The 16,647-nt window shown below is 41.7% G+C and overlaps 1 protein-coding gene across 4 annotated transcripts in view; it reads left to right on the top strand.

The window, feature by feature from the left end:
- The window catches only part of LOC311027509 (ras/Rap GTPase-activating protein SynGAP-like), a 28,843-nt gene extending 13,842 nt beyond the window's left edge, over positions 1–15,001 (top strand). Inside the window, exons 5-20 of one of the 4 annotated variants that reach the window (XM_084031534.1) lie at positions 24–177; positions 585–683; positions 811–1,050; positions 1,140–1,475; positions 1,621–1,765; positions 1,978–2,122; positions 2,369–2,605; positions 3,005–3,206; positions 3,762–3,952; positions 5,159–5,363; positions 5,983–6,561; positions 8,268–8,933; positions 9,048–9,209; positions 9,825–10,036; positions 12,571–12,643; positions 14,247–15,000. In XM_084031534.1, the coding sequence (XP_083887660.1) occupies positions 24–177; positions 585–683; positions 811–1,050; positions 1,140–1,475; positions 1,621–1,765; positions 1,978–2,122; positions 2,369–2,605; positions 3,005–3,206; positions 3,762–3,952; positions 5,159–5,363; positions 5,983–6,561; positions 8,268–8,933; positions 9,048–9,209; positions 9,825–10,036; positions 12,571–12,643; positions 14,247–14,270 (3,670 nt within the window). In that variant the 3' untranslated portion in view covers positions 14,271–15,000. Of the gene's footprint in view, positions 1–23; positions 178–584; positions 684–810; positions 1,051–1,139; positions 1,476–1,620; positions 1,766–1,977; positions 2,123–2,368; positions 2,606–3,004; positions 3,207–3,761; positions 3,953–5,158; positions 5,364–5,982; positions 6,562–8,267; positions 8,934–9,047; positions 9,210–9,824; positions 10,037–12,570; positions 12,644–14,246 lie in introns of all 4 variants that reach the window. The other 3 variants (XM_084031535.1, XM_084031532.1, XM_084031533.1) reach the window with 3 other exon arrangements.
- The last annotated feature ends 1,646 nt before the right edge of the window (positions 15,002–16,647 follow it).

Raw genomic sequence — 16,647 nt, forward strand, 5'->3', positions numbered from 1 at the left:
CTCTGAATTCTTTCTCTTATCAGGACACGCTTGATGCAGAGCTTCAAAGAATCCCACTCCCATGAATCCCTACTTTCTCCGAGCAGCGCTGCGGAGGCTTTGGACCTAGTTTTGGATGAAGATGCCATAATCAAACCTGTCCACTCCAGTATTTTAGGACAAGAGTACTGCTTTGAGGTGTGTTGTACAGCCATTTCATTCTCCCCGGGCGTACCTGCTTTCTAATGGACCTATTTTAAACTAATTACCTTCTTTATCCAACCATTTATTGTATGTTTGAAAAATAGTATTTAAAGCAGTTGTGCTAAAACGAGTATTTGATCAGAAAATGAACATTTTTGAATCGATGAATCATCTTTTAGCCTTATTATATCAAAATATTCTTTGGTTCCAGCTCATCAAATGTAAGAATTGCTGTTTCTCCATGTTTTATGACTTTGTAATAATAATCTTTGAGTTAATGGACAAAACAAGCAATTTGAACATCTTAACTAGCACACTTCATAAACTAACTGATCAAACACATTAAGCAAGCCGTATACACATTTTTCATAATAATTAATATCATTTATTTGTGTCTGCAGGTCACCACCAATTCAGGGACAAAATGTTTTGCCTGCCGTTCAGCTTCTGAGAGAGACAAGTGGATCGAAAATCTGCAACGTGCCGTCAAACCTAACAAGGTAGATAAAATGGATCAGTTCCATTCTTATTGCGAATGTCCAAATGACACCATCCAGGTTGTAATTTTAAGGACGGATGTAAATAAGGACTGCTTTAATGCAGTAACAGAACTCGTTTCGTTTCCAGGACAACAGCAGACGGGTGGACAATGTCCTCAAGTTGTGGATCATTGAAGCTCGAGACCTTCCGGCTAAGAAACGTTACTATTGCGAGCTGTGTCTGGATGACATGCTGTACGCGCGCACCACCAGCAAACCCCGGACCGACACCGTTTTCTGGGGCGAGCATTTTGAATTTAACAATTTGCCTACCATTCGTAGCCTTCGTTTGCACCTCTACAAGGAAACTGACAAGAAGAGACGCAAGGTAGTAACTTCCCTATTGATCCAAAGAAAAGTGTGGAGTGGGAAAAAAAAAACATTTTCAAATAAATGCTGTTTTTCTGGGTAATCTAGGAGAAAAGCACATATCTTGGCCTTGTCAGCATCCCCATCTCCAGCATCACGGGCCGCCAGTTCGTGGAGCAGTGGTACCCGGTGATACAGTCCAGTGTCTTGGCCAAAAGTGGCGGCGTCGGAAGCACCAAAGTGATCAACGCCTCGCTTCGTGTCAAGTCTCGCTACCAGACAATGAATATCCTCCCTATGGAGCTGTACAAGGAGTTCGCCGAGTACATTACAAACAACTACAGGACGCTGTGTGCAGTCCTGGAGCCGCTGTTGAGCGTGAAAAGCAAAGAGGAGGTGGCGTTCGCCCTCGTGCACATCCTGCAAAGCACAGGGAAGACAAAGGTAAACAAGAACCTGATTTCACCTGCTTTTTTCCATAAACCACCGCTGTTATCTGTAGAATCTGGCGATCCCTTACATGGGAAGAAGTTTAAAATCCAAATAATGGCTCCTTCTCCACCGACTGGAAAATGTGATCTCTTCTCAGGAGTTCCTGTCTGACATGGCGATGTGTGAGGTGGATCGGTTCATGGACCGCGAGCACTTGATCTTTCGGGAGAACACACTAGCTACGAAGGCGGTGGAAGAGTACCTCAAACTGATTGGTCACCGATACCTCAAGGAAGCTATAGGTGAGTCTTCTGTGGGTGAACCTGTAGCTGGTCATCACTGTTCATTTCATCTGGTGAAAAACATTTTCACACACACTCATAATCATCTTACTTACATTCATCTTTATTCTCAGTAACGCTGAGAGGTACGGCATATATGTACAAGTAGTCTATGGCTGAACTTTCTCCGTTAATGATGCATTTTGGGAAACATAGTGATCTGCATCTTACAGGTGACTTCATTCGAGCCTTATATGAGTCTGAGGAGAACTGTGAGGTGGATCCCATGCGTGTCCCGCCATCAGTCCTCGCTGACCATCAAGCCAACCTTCGAATGTGTTGTGAGCTGTTACTCTGCAAGATCATCAACTCTCTCTGGTTAGTTTCCCCGTATTGTATATATATATATATATATATATATATATATATATATATATATAGTAACAATATGAAAGCTTTCTTTATGCAAACTCTGATATTCAAACAGAAATAACTGAATTTCAACATGATTATTTGCTACTTTCAGTGAATCAGCAGCATCACGTAAGACAAATTTTTTAAAATGGTGGACTCGATCTCACCATTCTCCTTGACGACGGTGCGATAAATCATGTCTTGTTTCAGCATATTCCCCCGGGAGCTGAAGGAAGTTTTCGCCTCGTGGAGAGCCAGATGTGCCGAGCGTGGAAGAGAGGATCTCGCCGACAGCCTCATCAGCTCGTCCCTGTTTCTCCGCTTCATGTGCCCAGCCATCATGTCTCCCTCCCTGTTCAACCTGATGCAGGAGTACCCCGCCGAGCGCACGTCCCGCACGCTCACGCTCATCGCCAAGGTGATGCAGAACCTGGCCAGCTTCAGCAAGTGAGTCCCCGTCATCATCGCCTGTCCTCTTACAGCGACGTTCATTAATTCAGTTCATTTTTAGACTTTTTAGATGTTGTGCGACGTTCGGATGCATGTCAGTGAGGTTCGCAGTGACTTTCAGCTTCGACTCTGTACTCTGTACTGACAGTTCTTTGAATAATATTATATTCTACTGGTTTAAATGTTAACTTACTGTATAATAAAGGCATCCACAGTTTGTTGGTAACTTAATCCTGAAATAATAGAACTTGTGTAGTATTAGCAGTAGTTCTAGTATTCATTATTTCAGTTCTTCATTTCAGAAAATGGTGTATGCTGAAAATAAATGAATGTATCTGTATTGTATGTTTGCATCTTTATCCCCGTCTTCATGGATGCCGTCGTCATTGTCTGCAGATTTGGACCCAAGGAGGAATACATGTACTTCATGAACGAGTTCCTGGAGATGGAGTGGGGCTCCATGCAGCAGTTTCTCTACGAGATTTCCAACATGGAGGCCGGCGGAAACGCTGGAGGCTTCGAGGGCTACATCGACCTCGGCAGAGAGCTATCCATGCTCCACAGCTTACTGTGGGAAGTCATGGGCCAGCTTAGCAAGGTGGGAACATTAAATCAAACGTTTCCACAGGATTTTCTTTCTCGAACTGACGAATGTGGAGAGAGAGGAGTCGGGAAACGAGCTGGAATTAGTACTTAAATATTTAACTACACTGCTTGCACTGTTAATTTATTGAAATTGTACTGTAGTCGTAACATAATTAAAGTTATACATATTTGATTATGGAGATTATGTGCTTTTTATTTGATCTATTCTCTGTTCTGTGAAAGACATCCTCCATGTTTTCTTAATGGCATTTGAATTTTATGAATGAATAAGTGAATCATAATGTATATATTGGAGTTTTCCAAGTACCGAGCCATGGACCATTTTCTACTGGGCTTTATAAAACGCTGAATAATGTAATATCTCTCTCGATACTTACTCAGATTTCTCAAATAAGGCTATTTGCCAACACTACCACACACTCTTTACCCCCGAATTAAACATTTACCGCACATTTATTTGGCAGGATAATGACATACATGAGGTGTTTTAGTTGCCCCATGTGTGCATTGGATTTTCTTGATGTTTGAAACCCTTTCTGTGCTGCAGGATGCTATTCTCAAACTCGGACCCCTACCGCGGCTGCTGAACGACATCAGCGTCGCCCTGAGGAACCCGCAGCTCCACATGCCCACAAATCACCAGCCGGACCGACCGAAGGACAGACTCTTCTCACGGCCGTCTTTCAATCGTCTCATGTCCTCTGACTTCCAAAGCCTTATGATGCGTGACTTGAACAGGTATTATTATTTTTTTGTTGTTGTTGTTCATCACTTCTACACATGAAATTGGATTTGCATCAAAGACGTCCGAGCCAAGCTGGGTTTCCGTTTGAACAGAGGATTTATCCCTGCTGTGCCTTTTATCGAGACAATGTGTACGGTCATAATTACAAATATGCACCTACTACACATAAATAGAGGAATTACAGTTTCAAATGGGTGTAATTAATAGTAGCACATTAAACAGCCAAAAATAACATAACGCTGGAATATTTCTAAGAGCCCATACTGCTAATGCTGATGCACCTCTTCAGGCTTTTTAAGTAGTTTATCAATCAGTAATTGCCAGCACCATCTGTTCCCAGACTCTCACACCCAAACCTCTTTCCTCTGTGTTGTCGGCGCTCGGCTATTGTCAAGAGACGGCTGCTCTCATTACAGTCTAACTGCTTAAATAAGAACACTTTAAGTAAAAAAAAAAGTGGTTAATATCAGAGGACTCTCCTGTAGCTATTTTGTGTTTACTATTATACCAAGCCAGAGTCCGCTGGAACAAAAAGCTGCAGCAGTAAACACGTGACTGAATGAGAGAGACTTTCTGTAGATCCGCTGCGAGCATCAAACGTCGGGAAATTCAAGGCAACATAAGGAACGACGCACCTGCCACTCTATTTACCATTTACCTTGTAGTTGTAACCACGGAGGCATCCGGCTACGAGTGACTGACAAGATGGAGGTCCTTCCTTCTCTTCATTATGTAACAATTACTTTCTTGAACACCATCAAATCTTAAAAAAAAAACCTGACTGGCAGTGCAAATGATTTGCAGAATTCTTTGGTTTCTTCGTGTTTCATTATCAAATGAGAAATGCGAAGGAATGATCCTTTGATGCATTGTTTTTTTTATTATTGAGGTATCTGTATTTCTTTCCTTGTTCATCCTCTGCTACCAAATTAACACATTTCTTATTTTATTTCACTTTTAATTGACCAACTTCAACTGCAGTGCATTTTCTGACCACGTAATATTTTGATTAAACTGCACACAGTTTAAGGGTTCATAAGCAAAAACAATTGGGAGCATCTGTCCTCTTATGTCTCTCCACAGGTTTGAAATTAAATAAGATGATGCAAAAATAGAATGAAGTATAAAATATTTATGAGGCCGTGTTAATGAACCCATCAGAGCAATTTGTAACATCTGTCTCTGTTGTGTATCTGCAGTTCGATAGACATCTCTCGCCTGCCGTCCCCTACGACCGGCGTCTCGGCTGTAGAATCCCTCTCATCCAACCTGAACATGAGGCGTCAGGCCGAACGAGACCTCCGCTCCTCGAAGGAAGTGTTCTACGTGACTCGCCCGCCGCTGGCTCGATCGAGCCCCGCGTACTGCACAAGCAGCTCGGACATCACCGAACCCGATCCCAAGGTACGACGTCGGCTCAATTGCTCTCTTTGTCTCGGCTTTAGTTGCATAATCTAAATTTATCAGTGATAAAAATGGATTTTACGGCATTCTTATGAATTTCAATAGCAAGAAGATTTCTTTTGAGAGTGGAATATTTTTGGACTTCAGATCAGAATAACAGTGTAATTTAATCATCGTTTTTTATCAAAGCCATTCTTCAAGTCCCAAGGCTTTCGTCTTGATTACATAGAATTTGGATTTTCCAAACTAATTCAAGTTGTGTGACCTCACTCCTGGTCTCCTTTGTCGCTTATTTTCCAAATCTGCTTTTATTAAAAAGCACTTTTTCACAGCGATATGAGACAACTTTATGAGGTTGAGGTTTTTATTTTGTAAAATAAGCTTGAATGGAATAAAACAGTAAAACATTGGTAACAAAACAACATTAATGCATTTATCCATCCAAAAGCATCAGTATAATACGATAGCTCACTGTGTTTAAATTAACTTAAAGGATATACACATTTACTGTACATTAGGAAGTGGAGTAAAATATATGTGTATTTCCTTATTGTGAACAATGTTTTTCTATATGTTAAAAGAATCCAGCAACAATAAATGTGTTTATTTTTTCTCTCAGGTCCATAGTGTGAATAAAAGTGTGTCCATGATGGACCTTCAGGACTCCCGCATGAACAGCATCTCCAACCTCAACTCTGTGGGAGACATGCTCACCTCCTCTCAGGCTTCCATCGCCGGCCTTGGCCACAGCTTCGGGAACCTCTGTGGTCCTCTTCGTATGGGAGGGCATATGCCAGCGGGCTCAGCGGGCTCCGGTTTGAGGCTGAGCCAGATGGGCCACATAGGAGGGCCCACCGAGTCCATCTCTCAACAGCAGCAGCAGGCGGCCGCGGCCATGCACTTCCCCCTGTCTTTCCAGAACCCGCTATTCCATCTGGCTGCCCAGAACTCCCCGGCCCAGTCTCAGCCACCTCCCCCTCCGCTCCTCCTCGCCCCGGAGCCCGAGAACGGCCACCACGACTATGCACCGGCGTTTGGCAACAGCGCTTTCTCCCGCAGCGAGGACTTGTCCGCCCTGCGGTCTCAGAGCAGTCTGGTGCAGCCCAGCATCGTCCACTCACACAGTTACAGCGATGATTTCACCCGGCAGAATCAGAGCAATGACTTCGCCTGGCACCAGCTGTCACTGCAGGTGCAGGTAGGAATCTCTCACTTATCTGCACGCACTTTGCATTTCACGGAAAGACAGTTTGTAATGGTGTTTTTGTTTAAAAAGGTTACTTTCCATAAATAGAAAATAATAGTGAATGGATACAACACATATGGCCTCACCCTTTTATCTATACAGCGGACTTCCATAGTATGAAGAAACCTTAACTGGTTTAATGTCTACAGTTTTATTTCTAGATGGTAAATGGATCTGCACTTGATACTCGCTGGTGCCATCGTTGTTGTTTGCTTGGGTGTCAGACCCGTCATAGTATACATTCAGTTACCACTGAATTCTAGTGCATTATACTGACAGGTGTCTGGTAAAGTCAAGTGTTTCTATTATTTTGTTCTCTCACCTTGATATCAATGTTAACAGAAACACCTTTCTGTATAATAACGAATTGTGGTCACTTGAACTCTTGATTGTTCAAACCCTTTAGTAATGAGTTGAAAAATATAAAAAATGGGGCTTCCTAATTTCAGTAACATTTTATTCCTCATATAAGAGTAGAATAACGTCTCAAACATTTGGGTTTCAAGTTACTTCTGTTGAGCAACAAAAATGTGTGCATGAATTGCTAAAACCTGATGGTTTTAATGCTTCAAAAAAAATCATGTTTCCTTTCAATAAACGTGCTGTATTATCATGAGCACTACTGCATCTTCAAGCCAAGTTGCCCATCAGACTTGTCATGTAGTCTTAGTGTGATTTTTGACACCTTTACAGTTAATTAGATCCTGCTTGTACTTTTGTTTCCACTGGTGTTGCAGAACAAATCTCAGATCCAAATGGAGTAGGAATGGTCCTCTCATAAGCAGAATATGCAAATCTAACATACAGACACAAACACTTTGATATACATGCTATTGTATTAACATTATTCATGCTTTAACCCTCCATGTACTGTTGAACAATCAGTCTTGAAATTGTCTCGACTGGAATTTGAGCATTTTAAAGAGAATTTATCTTATACACATGCAATTATTATACACACAATTAGTGTCAAACTTGTTTTTAAACACACAGGAGTCCCTATTAAAAAACAAGATTAAACTGCCACATAATGGAGTTTAGTATTTTTTTTTTTTTTTTTGGAACAGCTTTCAATTAATCTAATCTGCTCTTTTTGGTTGCAACTTGATGATGTGTGTAAAATCAGAGTGTTTAAAGATGCAGTCATGTAGTCTCCAGCTATTTCTGTCCTGCTGTGTGGGCCTTAATGGAACAAGCATCGCCAGCCTCCTGTTTATTAATAAGGATGGCGCGTCAGACCAGGGCTTTATCTATATCTCTTTATCCATCTCGTCTCTACATCTCGCCAGCTGTAATACATACTACTGCTTGTGTTTAAAGCACTTATAGTGTCAGGCCAAAACACATTTCTGACCATCCAGATTTCTCAGGTTGACTGGGACATGTCTGCTTCTCTCCCCAGTGTCTATTTAGTTTATTTAATCCCATTTTGCACCGTTCCCTTCATACTGCTACCACACTATAAATGTCCATCATCAAATAATTCAGATATCTTTGCTTGCACACAATTTAGCCACATGTGTTTCTTTCCTTAGAGAGGAAGAGGGTAGTGCACTGCTGTTGGCTTTGTGTCTTATTAGATTTCACCACTGGGGGGCGTCAAACATTTTTGCATGATTTCTTTGATGTCTGACTGTCACCTTATTGTCTCCTGTCAGGAGTCTCTTCAGCAGCAGCACATGATGGGAGCTGTGTCTCAGACGGCCACTGGGACGGGCACGCCCGCCTCCTTGGCCACGCCGCCGACGACAGTTCACCCGGTCCGCCAGTCGTCCATGGCGCCCCTACAACACCTCAAGTCACAGCGGTCCATCAACAATCCAGCCACCGCCACGCCTCCTAAAGTTCGCCCGCAGAGCAGAAACCTTCTCCTCGACTCTTCTGACCCAAGCTTCAGCGGCAGTCAGCCGAAATCGCGTCATTCTCAGCAGCAGCCGCAACAGCAACATCATCAGCAGCAACATCAGCAGCAGCAGCAGCAGCAGCAACATCAACAGCAGCAGCAGCAACATCAACAGCAGCAGCAGCAACTACATCAACAGCAGCAACTACATCAACAGCAACTTCAGCAGCAGCAGCAACTTCAGCAGCAGCAGCAACTTCAGCAGCAGCAGCAGCAGCAGCAGCAACAGGAAGCACATGTGTCGCTGACAGACAGTCCAGCTCCCGGACTCCCGTACCAGACCGGCTCCACCAAAGAGAACCAGGGCCCCCAAGCAGCTGCAGAGGAGTCGACAGACACGCCCACAAAAAGCACCAAGAAGTCTCAACAGACGCAACTGCAGCCGCCACAGCAACATCTGCTGAAACCAGGCAATAAACAGGTCAATCCGACTACGGTTTTAAATGTAGAAAGCCATTATATTAACGCGTTTTCAAGGTAATTGTAATATGAAGACATGGGTTTAAAGCATGACCGACGTGTGCTGTTGTTTCAGGGTTCTCAGTCGACCTTGAACACCGCGGCCATGAACGAACGGACAGTCGCCTGGGTGTCCAACATGCCACATCTCTCCGCTGACATCGAGAGCCTGCGGCCGGACCGTGAGGGTCAGCTGAAAGAGTACTCCAAGAGCATGGACGAGTCACGACTAGAGAGGGTCAGCACCTTTTATTTTAATACCTGTTTAAAACTCACTCGCCTCCTATGAACACTAAACATTTGAAAATATAAAAAGTAATGAACCAAGTAAGATAAGTATAACATAAAATGATAGTATAATATTTTTTTAATAGTATATATTTTTCCGAAACTTTTTATAATTGCAATCGTTTCAACCTGTTCTGCCATATTGCATAAAGTATAAATCAGACACATAAACATACATGAATTGCAGTAATGCACAGTGCTGTTCCGAAATAATCATTTGCGGGAAGGTCAGTTAAAATATAATGTATGCATATTAGTCAAATCTTACCTAAATGTTCACGTAAATATTTAAGTCATATATTTTATAAAACATCATTGGTTGAATGTCTTTAATCACTAGAAGATGCAGATGCAGGCTGTTCATTTTCTGTGATGAACAACTCCCACACTCTTGCCTATATTAGAAATGCACATCTATGCAGTGTTTTTTACACGGCACTGAAATGATTGAAAACACATATTCAAGCACAGTTCCACTGCAGCTTTGCTTGGTCGTTCCCACTTGTAGCTCGGCGTACCACAGAGCTGCGTCTACAGTGATAACATGTCTTCATTTTGATTTCAGGTGAAAGAGTACGAAGATGAGATACATTCCTTGAAGGAGCGGCTGAAGATGTCTCATCGCAAGCTTGAAGAATACGAGCAGAGGCTTGTGTCGCAGGAACAGACGACGAACAAGATCCTGATGCAGTATCAGAACCGGCTGGACGACAGCGAGCGCCGGCTGAAGCAGCAGCAAGTGGAGAAGGACTCTCAAATCAAAGGCATCATCAACAGGTGACTAGTGTTCAGTCTGATCTACAGCTGGCAGGAGTTAGGCTGTGCCTGTTGCTGCTTTGGCACAATTTTGAAGGTTAAAGTGAAGCAAGTAAAGGATTTGCAGCTGTAAAAGTGACAAAGTTACATTTTTAATGAGCTCTATTTAAATAAATGTTTTTGGGCTGCTGTACTCAGACAAAAACATCTGTACTTAAGTTTAAAATTTAAGGCAGAAGGACTAGGATTTGTCCATTGCGGTTTGTAACATTCCTCCCCAGCTCAACAACACCAGAAGTGCACGGCGCGTGCAGCATCACAAACAGAGCAGTGAACCTGACATTGAGCTTCGTCTGCTGTTTCGCAGCTCGAGTGCAGCACTGCACGCTGTAACTGGGAACTTGACACCCAGAAATGTCCCAAATGTCCCTGTATCTGCAGGGTCACTGCAGATACAGACGTCGTATTGAGAGGGATTGTCTTTGTATGAGACAAATCCTACTCATTCTGCCTTTGCGAAGTAAAGACAATTTCACCTGAAGTGCGACTTCCATGATCACGTCATACACTCAACAAAAATATAAACGCAACACTTTTGTTTTTGCTCCCATTTTTCATGAGATGGACTTAAAGATCTAAAATTCATTCCAGATACACAATATTACCATTTCTCTCAAACATTGTTCACAAATCTGTCTAAATGTGTGATAGTGAGCACTTCTGCTTTGCTGAGATAATCCATCCCACCTCACAGGTGTGCCACATCAAGATGCTGATCTGACATCATGATTAGTGCACAGGTGTACCTTATACTGCCCACAATAAAAGGCCACTCTGAAATGTGCAGTTTTGTCTCACAGCAAAATGCCACAGATGCCACAAGCATTGAGGGAGCGTGCAATTGGCATGCTGACAGCAGGAATGTCAACCAGATCTGTTGCTCGTGCATTGAATGTTCATTTCTCCACCATAAGCCGTCTCCAAAAGGCGTTTCAGAGAATATGGCAGTACATCCAACCGGCCTCACAACCGCAGACCACGTGTAACCACACGGTTTACATTGTTCAGGGCAGATGGCAGACAGCGTGTGTGGCGTCGTGTGGGTGAGCGCTTTGCTGATGTCAATGTTGTGGATCGAGTGGCCCATGGTGGTGGTGGGGTTATGGTATGGGCAGGCATCTGTTATGGACGAAGAACACAGGTGCATTTTATTGATGGCATTTTGAATGCACAGAGATACCATGATGAGATCCTGAGGCCCATTGTTGTGCCATACATCCATGAACATCACCTCATGTTTCAGCAAGATAATGCACGGCCCCATGTTGCAAGGATCTGTACACAATTCTTGGAAGCTGAAAATGTCCCAGTTCTTGCATGGCCAGCATACTCACCGGACATGTCACCCATTGAGCATGTTTGGGATGTGCTTGACCGGCTTATACGACAGCGTGTACCAGTTCCCACTAATATCCAGCAACTTCGCACAGCCATTGAAGAGGAGTGGACCAACATTCCACAGGCCACAATTGACAATCTGATAAACTCTATGCGAAGAAGATGTGTTGCACTGCATGAGGCAAATGGTGGTCACACCAGATACTGACTGGTTCTGAATCCCCAGACCCCCAATAAAGCAAAAAAAATGCACATTTCAGGGTGGCCTTTTATTGTGGACAGTCTAAGGCACACCTGTGCACTAATCATGATGTCAGATCAGCATCTTGATGTGGCACACCTGTGAGGTGGGATGGATTATCTCAGCAAAGCAGAAGTGCTCACTATCACACATTTAGACTGATTTGTGAACAATGTTTGAGAGAAATGGTAATATTGTGTATCTGGAATGAATTTTAGATCTTTAAGTCCATCTCATGAAAAATGGGAGCAAAAACAAAAGTGTTGCGTTTATATTTTTGTTGAGTGTATATATCCATTTTTAAGGAAAGGGTTCAACATTTTTTGGGCAATTTGCTTATTTCCTTTCTTCCTGCAAGTTAAATGAGGAGATAGCATCTCTGCTGGAGGCATGAAGACTAGAAGCAGTGGCAGCTCGAACAAATCATCCCATTAGGCTCATACTTTAATGTGAAACACTTCACACGGTTGGTTTTATTTCATTTCAGTTAAACAGGCTAATTCTGACTGTAGCTACTTATCTACTTTAAAAAAAAATGTTCGCCACATTCAGTTTATTTCAGAAGGTTGTGTTTAATTGGAGTTTACAGAGCTCACATCTCATCTCATTTTGATAGAAAGCCTCCTCTAGCTAAATTAACATTTCCTCTGAACACAAATACAGCAGATGGGTGCACCACACACTCATTTCACACAAGTTGTGTATCTGAACAGCTGAATTTGAACGGCCTGAATTGCTCAGAGCGCAGTTCGGATTCAGCTTCAGGAAGCTCCGAGGATAGCTGAGCGTACCCAGGAACATGTCAAGACCTTAATATCATCATATGGCCACATAATCCTACAGTAAATTAAACAACACCGGCTTCGTAGTTCTATTTTTGTCAACCGGTATGCTGTTTCTATTTCCCTGTTGTCAGACTCATGGCTGTGGAAGATGAGCTGAGAGTGGGTGCCATTCCTGATATTAAGCCTCGAATCCTCACTGACCAGGTTTGTGCCTGTGTCTACATCTTTTATCATCCCTATTTGCTAAACCAGTCATGTTCTAAAACAGCTTGCATCATTCTTACATCACATGCAGCGCATTTGCCAAAGCCAGTGCAGGGCAGGAGGGGGGGAACTTTGCAGCTGTCATACACTTCACCTAGTCCCATCTTTCAAAAGCACGTTTGTCACATTTCACCATTTTACTGCACGCGCTTGACGGGGGGGGGGGGGGGGGAAAGTACAAGTGCTCATCCTAAAAAACCTCGAGAACTGGATGGAGCTTAAATTCATGTGCAGAGGTTAATCTAGTTCTGTGGAGGAGAAGTCTTCCACACTGAAATGGAATATTATTTACCACCAAAAAAGGATTATTATTAAACCACAGAACGCATTCATCGTCAGAGGAGCCTTGACTGTGACTCATCAGCGGTCTTCTGCAGGGCTCGGTGTCGTGAATGCACCATGTGGGATGGATTGTGACGCAGGTGAAGAGGCTGCCTGTGTTGTTTACGCCGAAGTAACTCAGGAGAAATAACCTTTGCTGTCATTGAAATACACCGTGACCTTCTTTCAACACTCATAATGAAGAGAAAATAGACAAAAATGGAGAAAAAATATGAGCGTTTCATGAGGATAGATGTCACTCATAACATTGAATGTCCTGGTTTGTGGATTCACAGCAAATTTACATATTTACACTTAAACAAGATATAATGTGTTGTAATTCGCGTTGTCCTGGTAGGTAGATTTAGTTGCCTTTGGACAGGCTGAGGCTTGCCATTTTTGGGGAAAAGCCCAGACCATCTGGGTCTGGATTGTTTTGGGGGGTAGGCGCCTGCTGTTCTGCCACTGCTGCCTAAATTTCATTCAATTTTGCTGCATTGTATTACTATTGCAAACATTACATTTCATTTTAAATATTTTTAAGAGTAATGTTAAAACAATTGTCCTGGAAAAATGATTATTCTGTTGACATTTTTATTGTGCTGCTGTGTCATCATCATCTTCATCAATATTACTATGCAGTTGATTCGATGTGTTTGTTGCACAATCTAAAGAGTACGCCGCAGAGTCAATGCAGAGTGGGGAGGAATTACCAGACTAATAGTTTTATAAGTTGTTGAATTAGGGGGAACTTTGGAAAACGCTGTCTACAACAAATTCTTAATTACTTATTGACTTGTGTAAATTTGTCAAATATAGGAAATTCAGTTTTTCCTTTCTTTCTCTAAAAAAAAGTCTAAATATTTTATGATCTGCTCATATAATTGTCACCTAACTTCGAACGCTACAGACATTTACACACCTTTTCCAAGGTCAGCATGAGAGGATGTGTGTGCCACTGCTTCCCTTCTTTTACTGAGTAAAACCACTGTGTAAGCTCATCTAGCTAGTGATTGGTAGACCTATCAGCCAATAAGAGACAAGTATTTCCATGTTTTTTGTGTGTAAATCAGTCTTCTGTTGCTGAAGATACAACACTGCTGGGTTTTTTTTGGCAAAAAAGAAAATGTGCAACTATTCCTTTAAACTTGCACTCGTGAAGCTGTTACTAGAGATAAGAGGTTACTTGATGTGTTTTCTCTCCTCTCCGTCTATCAACCAGGGCTATGGCCATCCAGGATCCTGACTGCCAATTCCAAAGTGACCAGAGTTCATGATGGTCACTCGAGTGTAAGAAGACTGATACAGATCCTACAAAACCCCCACGAAGAGCTCAGCAATGGATCCAGCTGGACCACTGAAGGCTTCATCAAAAAAAAAAAAAACTTTGCACATACCAGAACTTGACAATCAGTTTAGCTTGAGGACCAACATGTGCGGTCAATTGTCTGCACATACTGACTTAAATATAAGCCAATGCCACAACAATGGCAATACTGCACCTAATGAGTATCTTTATTTTAATAGGAGAAAGTGAGACGAGGATGGATTCAGGATCCCCCCCCCCCCCCCCGCCCCCTACAAGCAGCACGCCCACTTCTCACTCAAGTGGCTGCAGACAAAATGTCGAAAAGGCTTTAACAAGCACAATATCCCCTCATGGGGACACCTATCACAAGCAACAAGCAAGTCATTAAATCGGTTGATCAGTTGCCATCTATGATCCTCGGATACAGGGTCCAAGTACAGACCTACATTGCTTTTTTCGATTCTGATGAAATATTTTAGTAACATATTATCACCGCAAAGCTGTTTTATATATATACACACACACACACAGCCATCCCATCTGAATAGATGCCAAATTAATGTTAGAATCAACTGCTTTAAATACAATCTAAACCTTCTCATTGGTTCTTCATTCGACACACAGTGTAAAGCCAGAACAACAGTCTCTCCTTCAGTGTAAAGAAATAATAGCCTTTATAAAAATGGAAATACTTCACAGAAACAATATGACATCATAATGTGTTTTGTTCACTTTGTAATAATAATAATAATATTAATCATTATAAAAACGATATGACTTTTCAAAAGAGTGATACAAAGTGCTTCATAAATGACCTGACATGAAAGAAAAATCATGTGAAAATGTAAGAAAGTATTGGATTTAAAAGGGACACAATCAAACCTCCCATTTACACGTGTTTTTCCTCATCGTGATACAGATCGCATGTGAATTCACCGTGTAAATGGGGGAGAAGAGTCCGGATATCTGCTTCGATTTCGAAGATTTTCTTTAGAATTGGCTTCTAACTTATTGTGTTGTACAAGTGGCGCGTGAGTGGGCCGACCTCCTTTTAGGAAAAACAAATGATACAATATTTATTTAACATTGTCTTTAAATTAGGTTGTGTTAATAGGAATAGCTGATGAGATGATAGTGACGGCTGTAGCTTTTCATCAGCTCATCTTTAGTCGACGGCTCCTAATGAATGTTGACCATCTGAGAGACGGTGTTGGTCTAAAGCTTCAACTAATCTAGCCTCAAAAGTCCTGAAACAAATAATATTGAACACATTGTGGCTTTTTACCCATCTTACATTTTGTTATACCGCACTTTGTAACATTTGTTTTGAAAAGCGATGTACGAATACATTTTCAATAACTATGATTATAGACATTAATATGTGCAACTGGAAACAAATCATATTATAGCAAGTAGTGAATTACTCATCTGGTGTGTTTAATGTTTCTGAAGCATAGATGTGCAACAGTACTGCATGTGCTTTTTAAATGCAAGGACGAGTGAGTCGATTTGTTGTGGGAAATTATTCTAACGTACAAAAAAAAAAAACGACTTTGACATGGCTTTCTTATTGAAGGCATCTTCTTTCTTTTTTTTTTATCCAACCTGCTGACTCTTCCATTTTTTTCCAGAAGAGGGTGGCATTCAGCCTTTTGCATTATACAACATGAAAGTACTGAAATGACCAGAAAACAAAAACAGAAGCGACAGTGACAACAACAGAACAATAAAGAGTTTCCAAGCAGGGATATGTAGTATATGTGCATAGGATTTGACTGCCTTACAGTCTGTGCCACAGGGCCAAAAACAACAATGCCAATACAAAAAGAAACCTTGTAAACTTTGTATATTAAATGTCCTTTTTTTTGTAGTCAGGTGATGAAATAATAAGCAGTGTGTTGGTTAACTCTGTATGTTAGTCCGAATCATTTATATTACAAATTTCATGGTTGATATAATTTATCTTAACCGCTTGCCTTTAAAAAGACATCTTCTTTTAAAAAGGTAAATATCAAATGATACAAAGTAATATGTTTATGTAACCAGAAATGTATAAAATAGCTTAATGTATATCTATTCTTATATGTAAAATGTATTCAAATTAAGGGTAGGCCTTCAGGCATGTTGAACTTGTGGTAAAAGAAAAAAACAACTGATTCTTATATTATTAACTCTTAATTGCTGCAATCCAGAAACTATAGTGCTATGAAGAGACTGCGTTCACGGGGTGAGAGCCGAATGGTTTCCCAGCATAGCACGTTTCTGTGTAGTATCTCGCCTATGTTTGTGTAACCAGAATAGCAGTGGTGCTTTC

The sequence above is a fragment of the Eutrigla gurnardus genome (genome assembly GCF_963514095.1).
Source record: "Eutrigla gurnardus genome assembly, chromosome: 17".
NCBI classification, from domain to species: domain Eukaryota; kingdom Metazoa; phylum Chordata; class Actinopteri; order Perciformes; family Triglidae; genus Eutrigla; species Eutrigla gurnardus.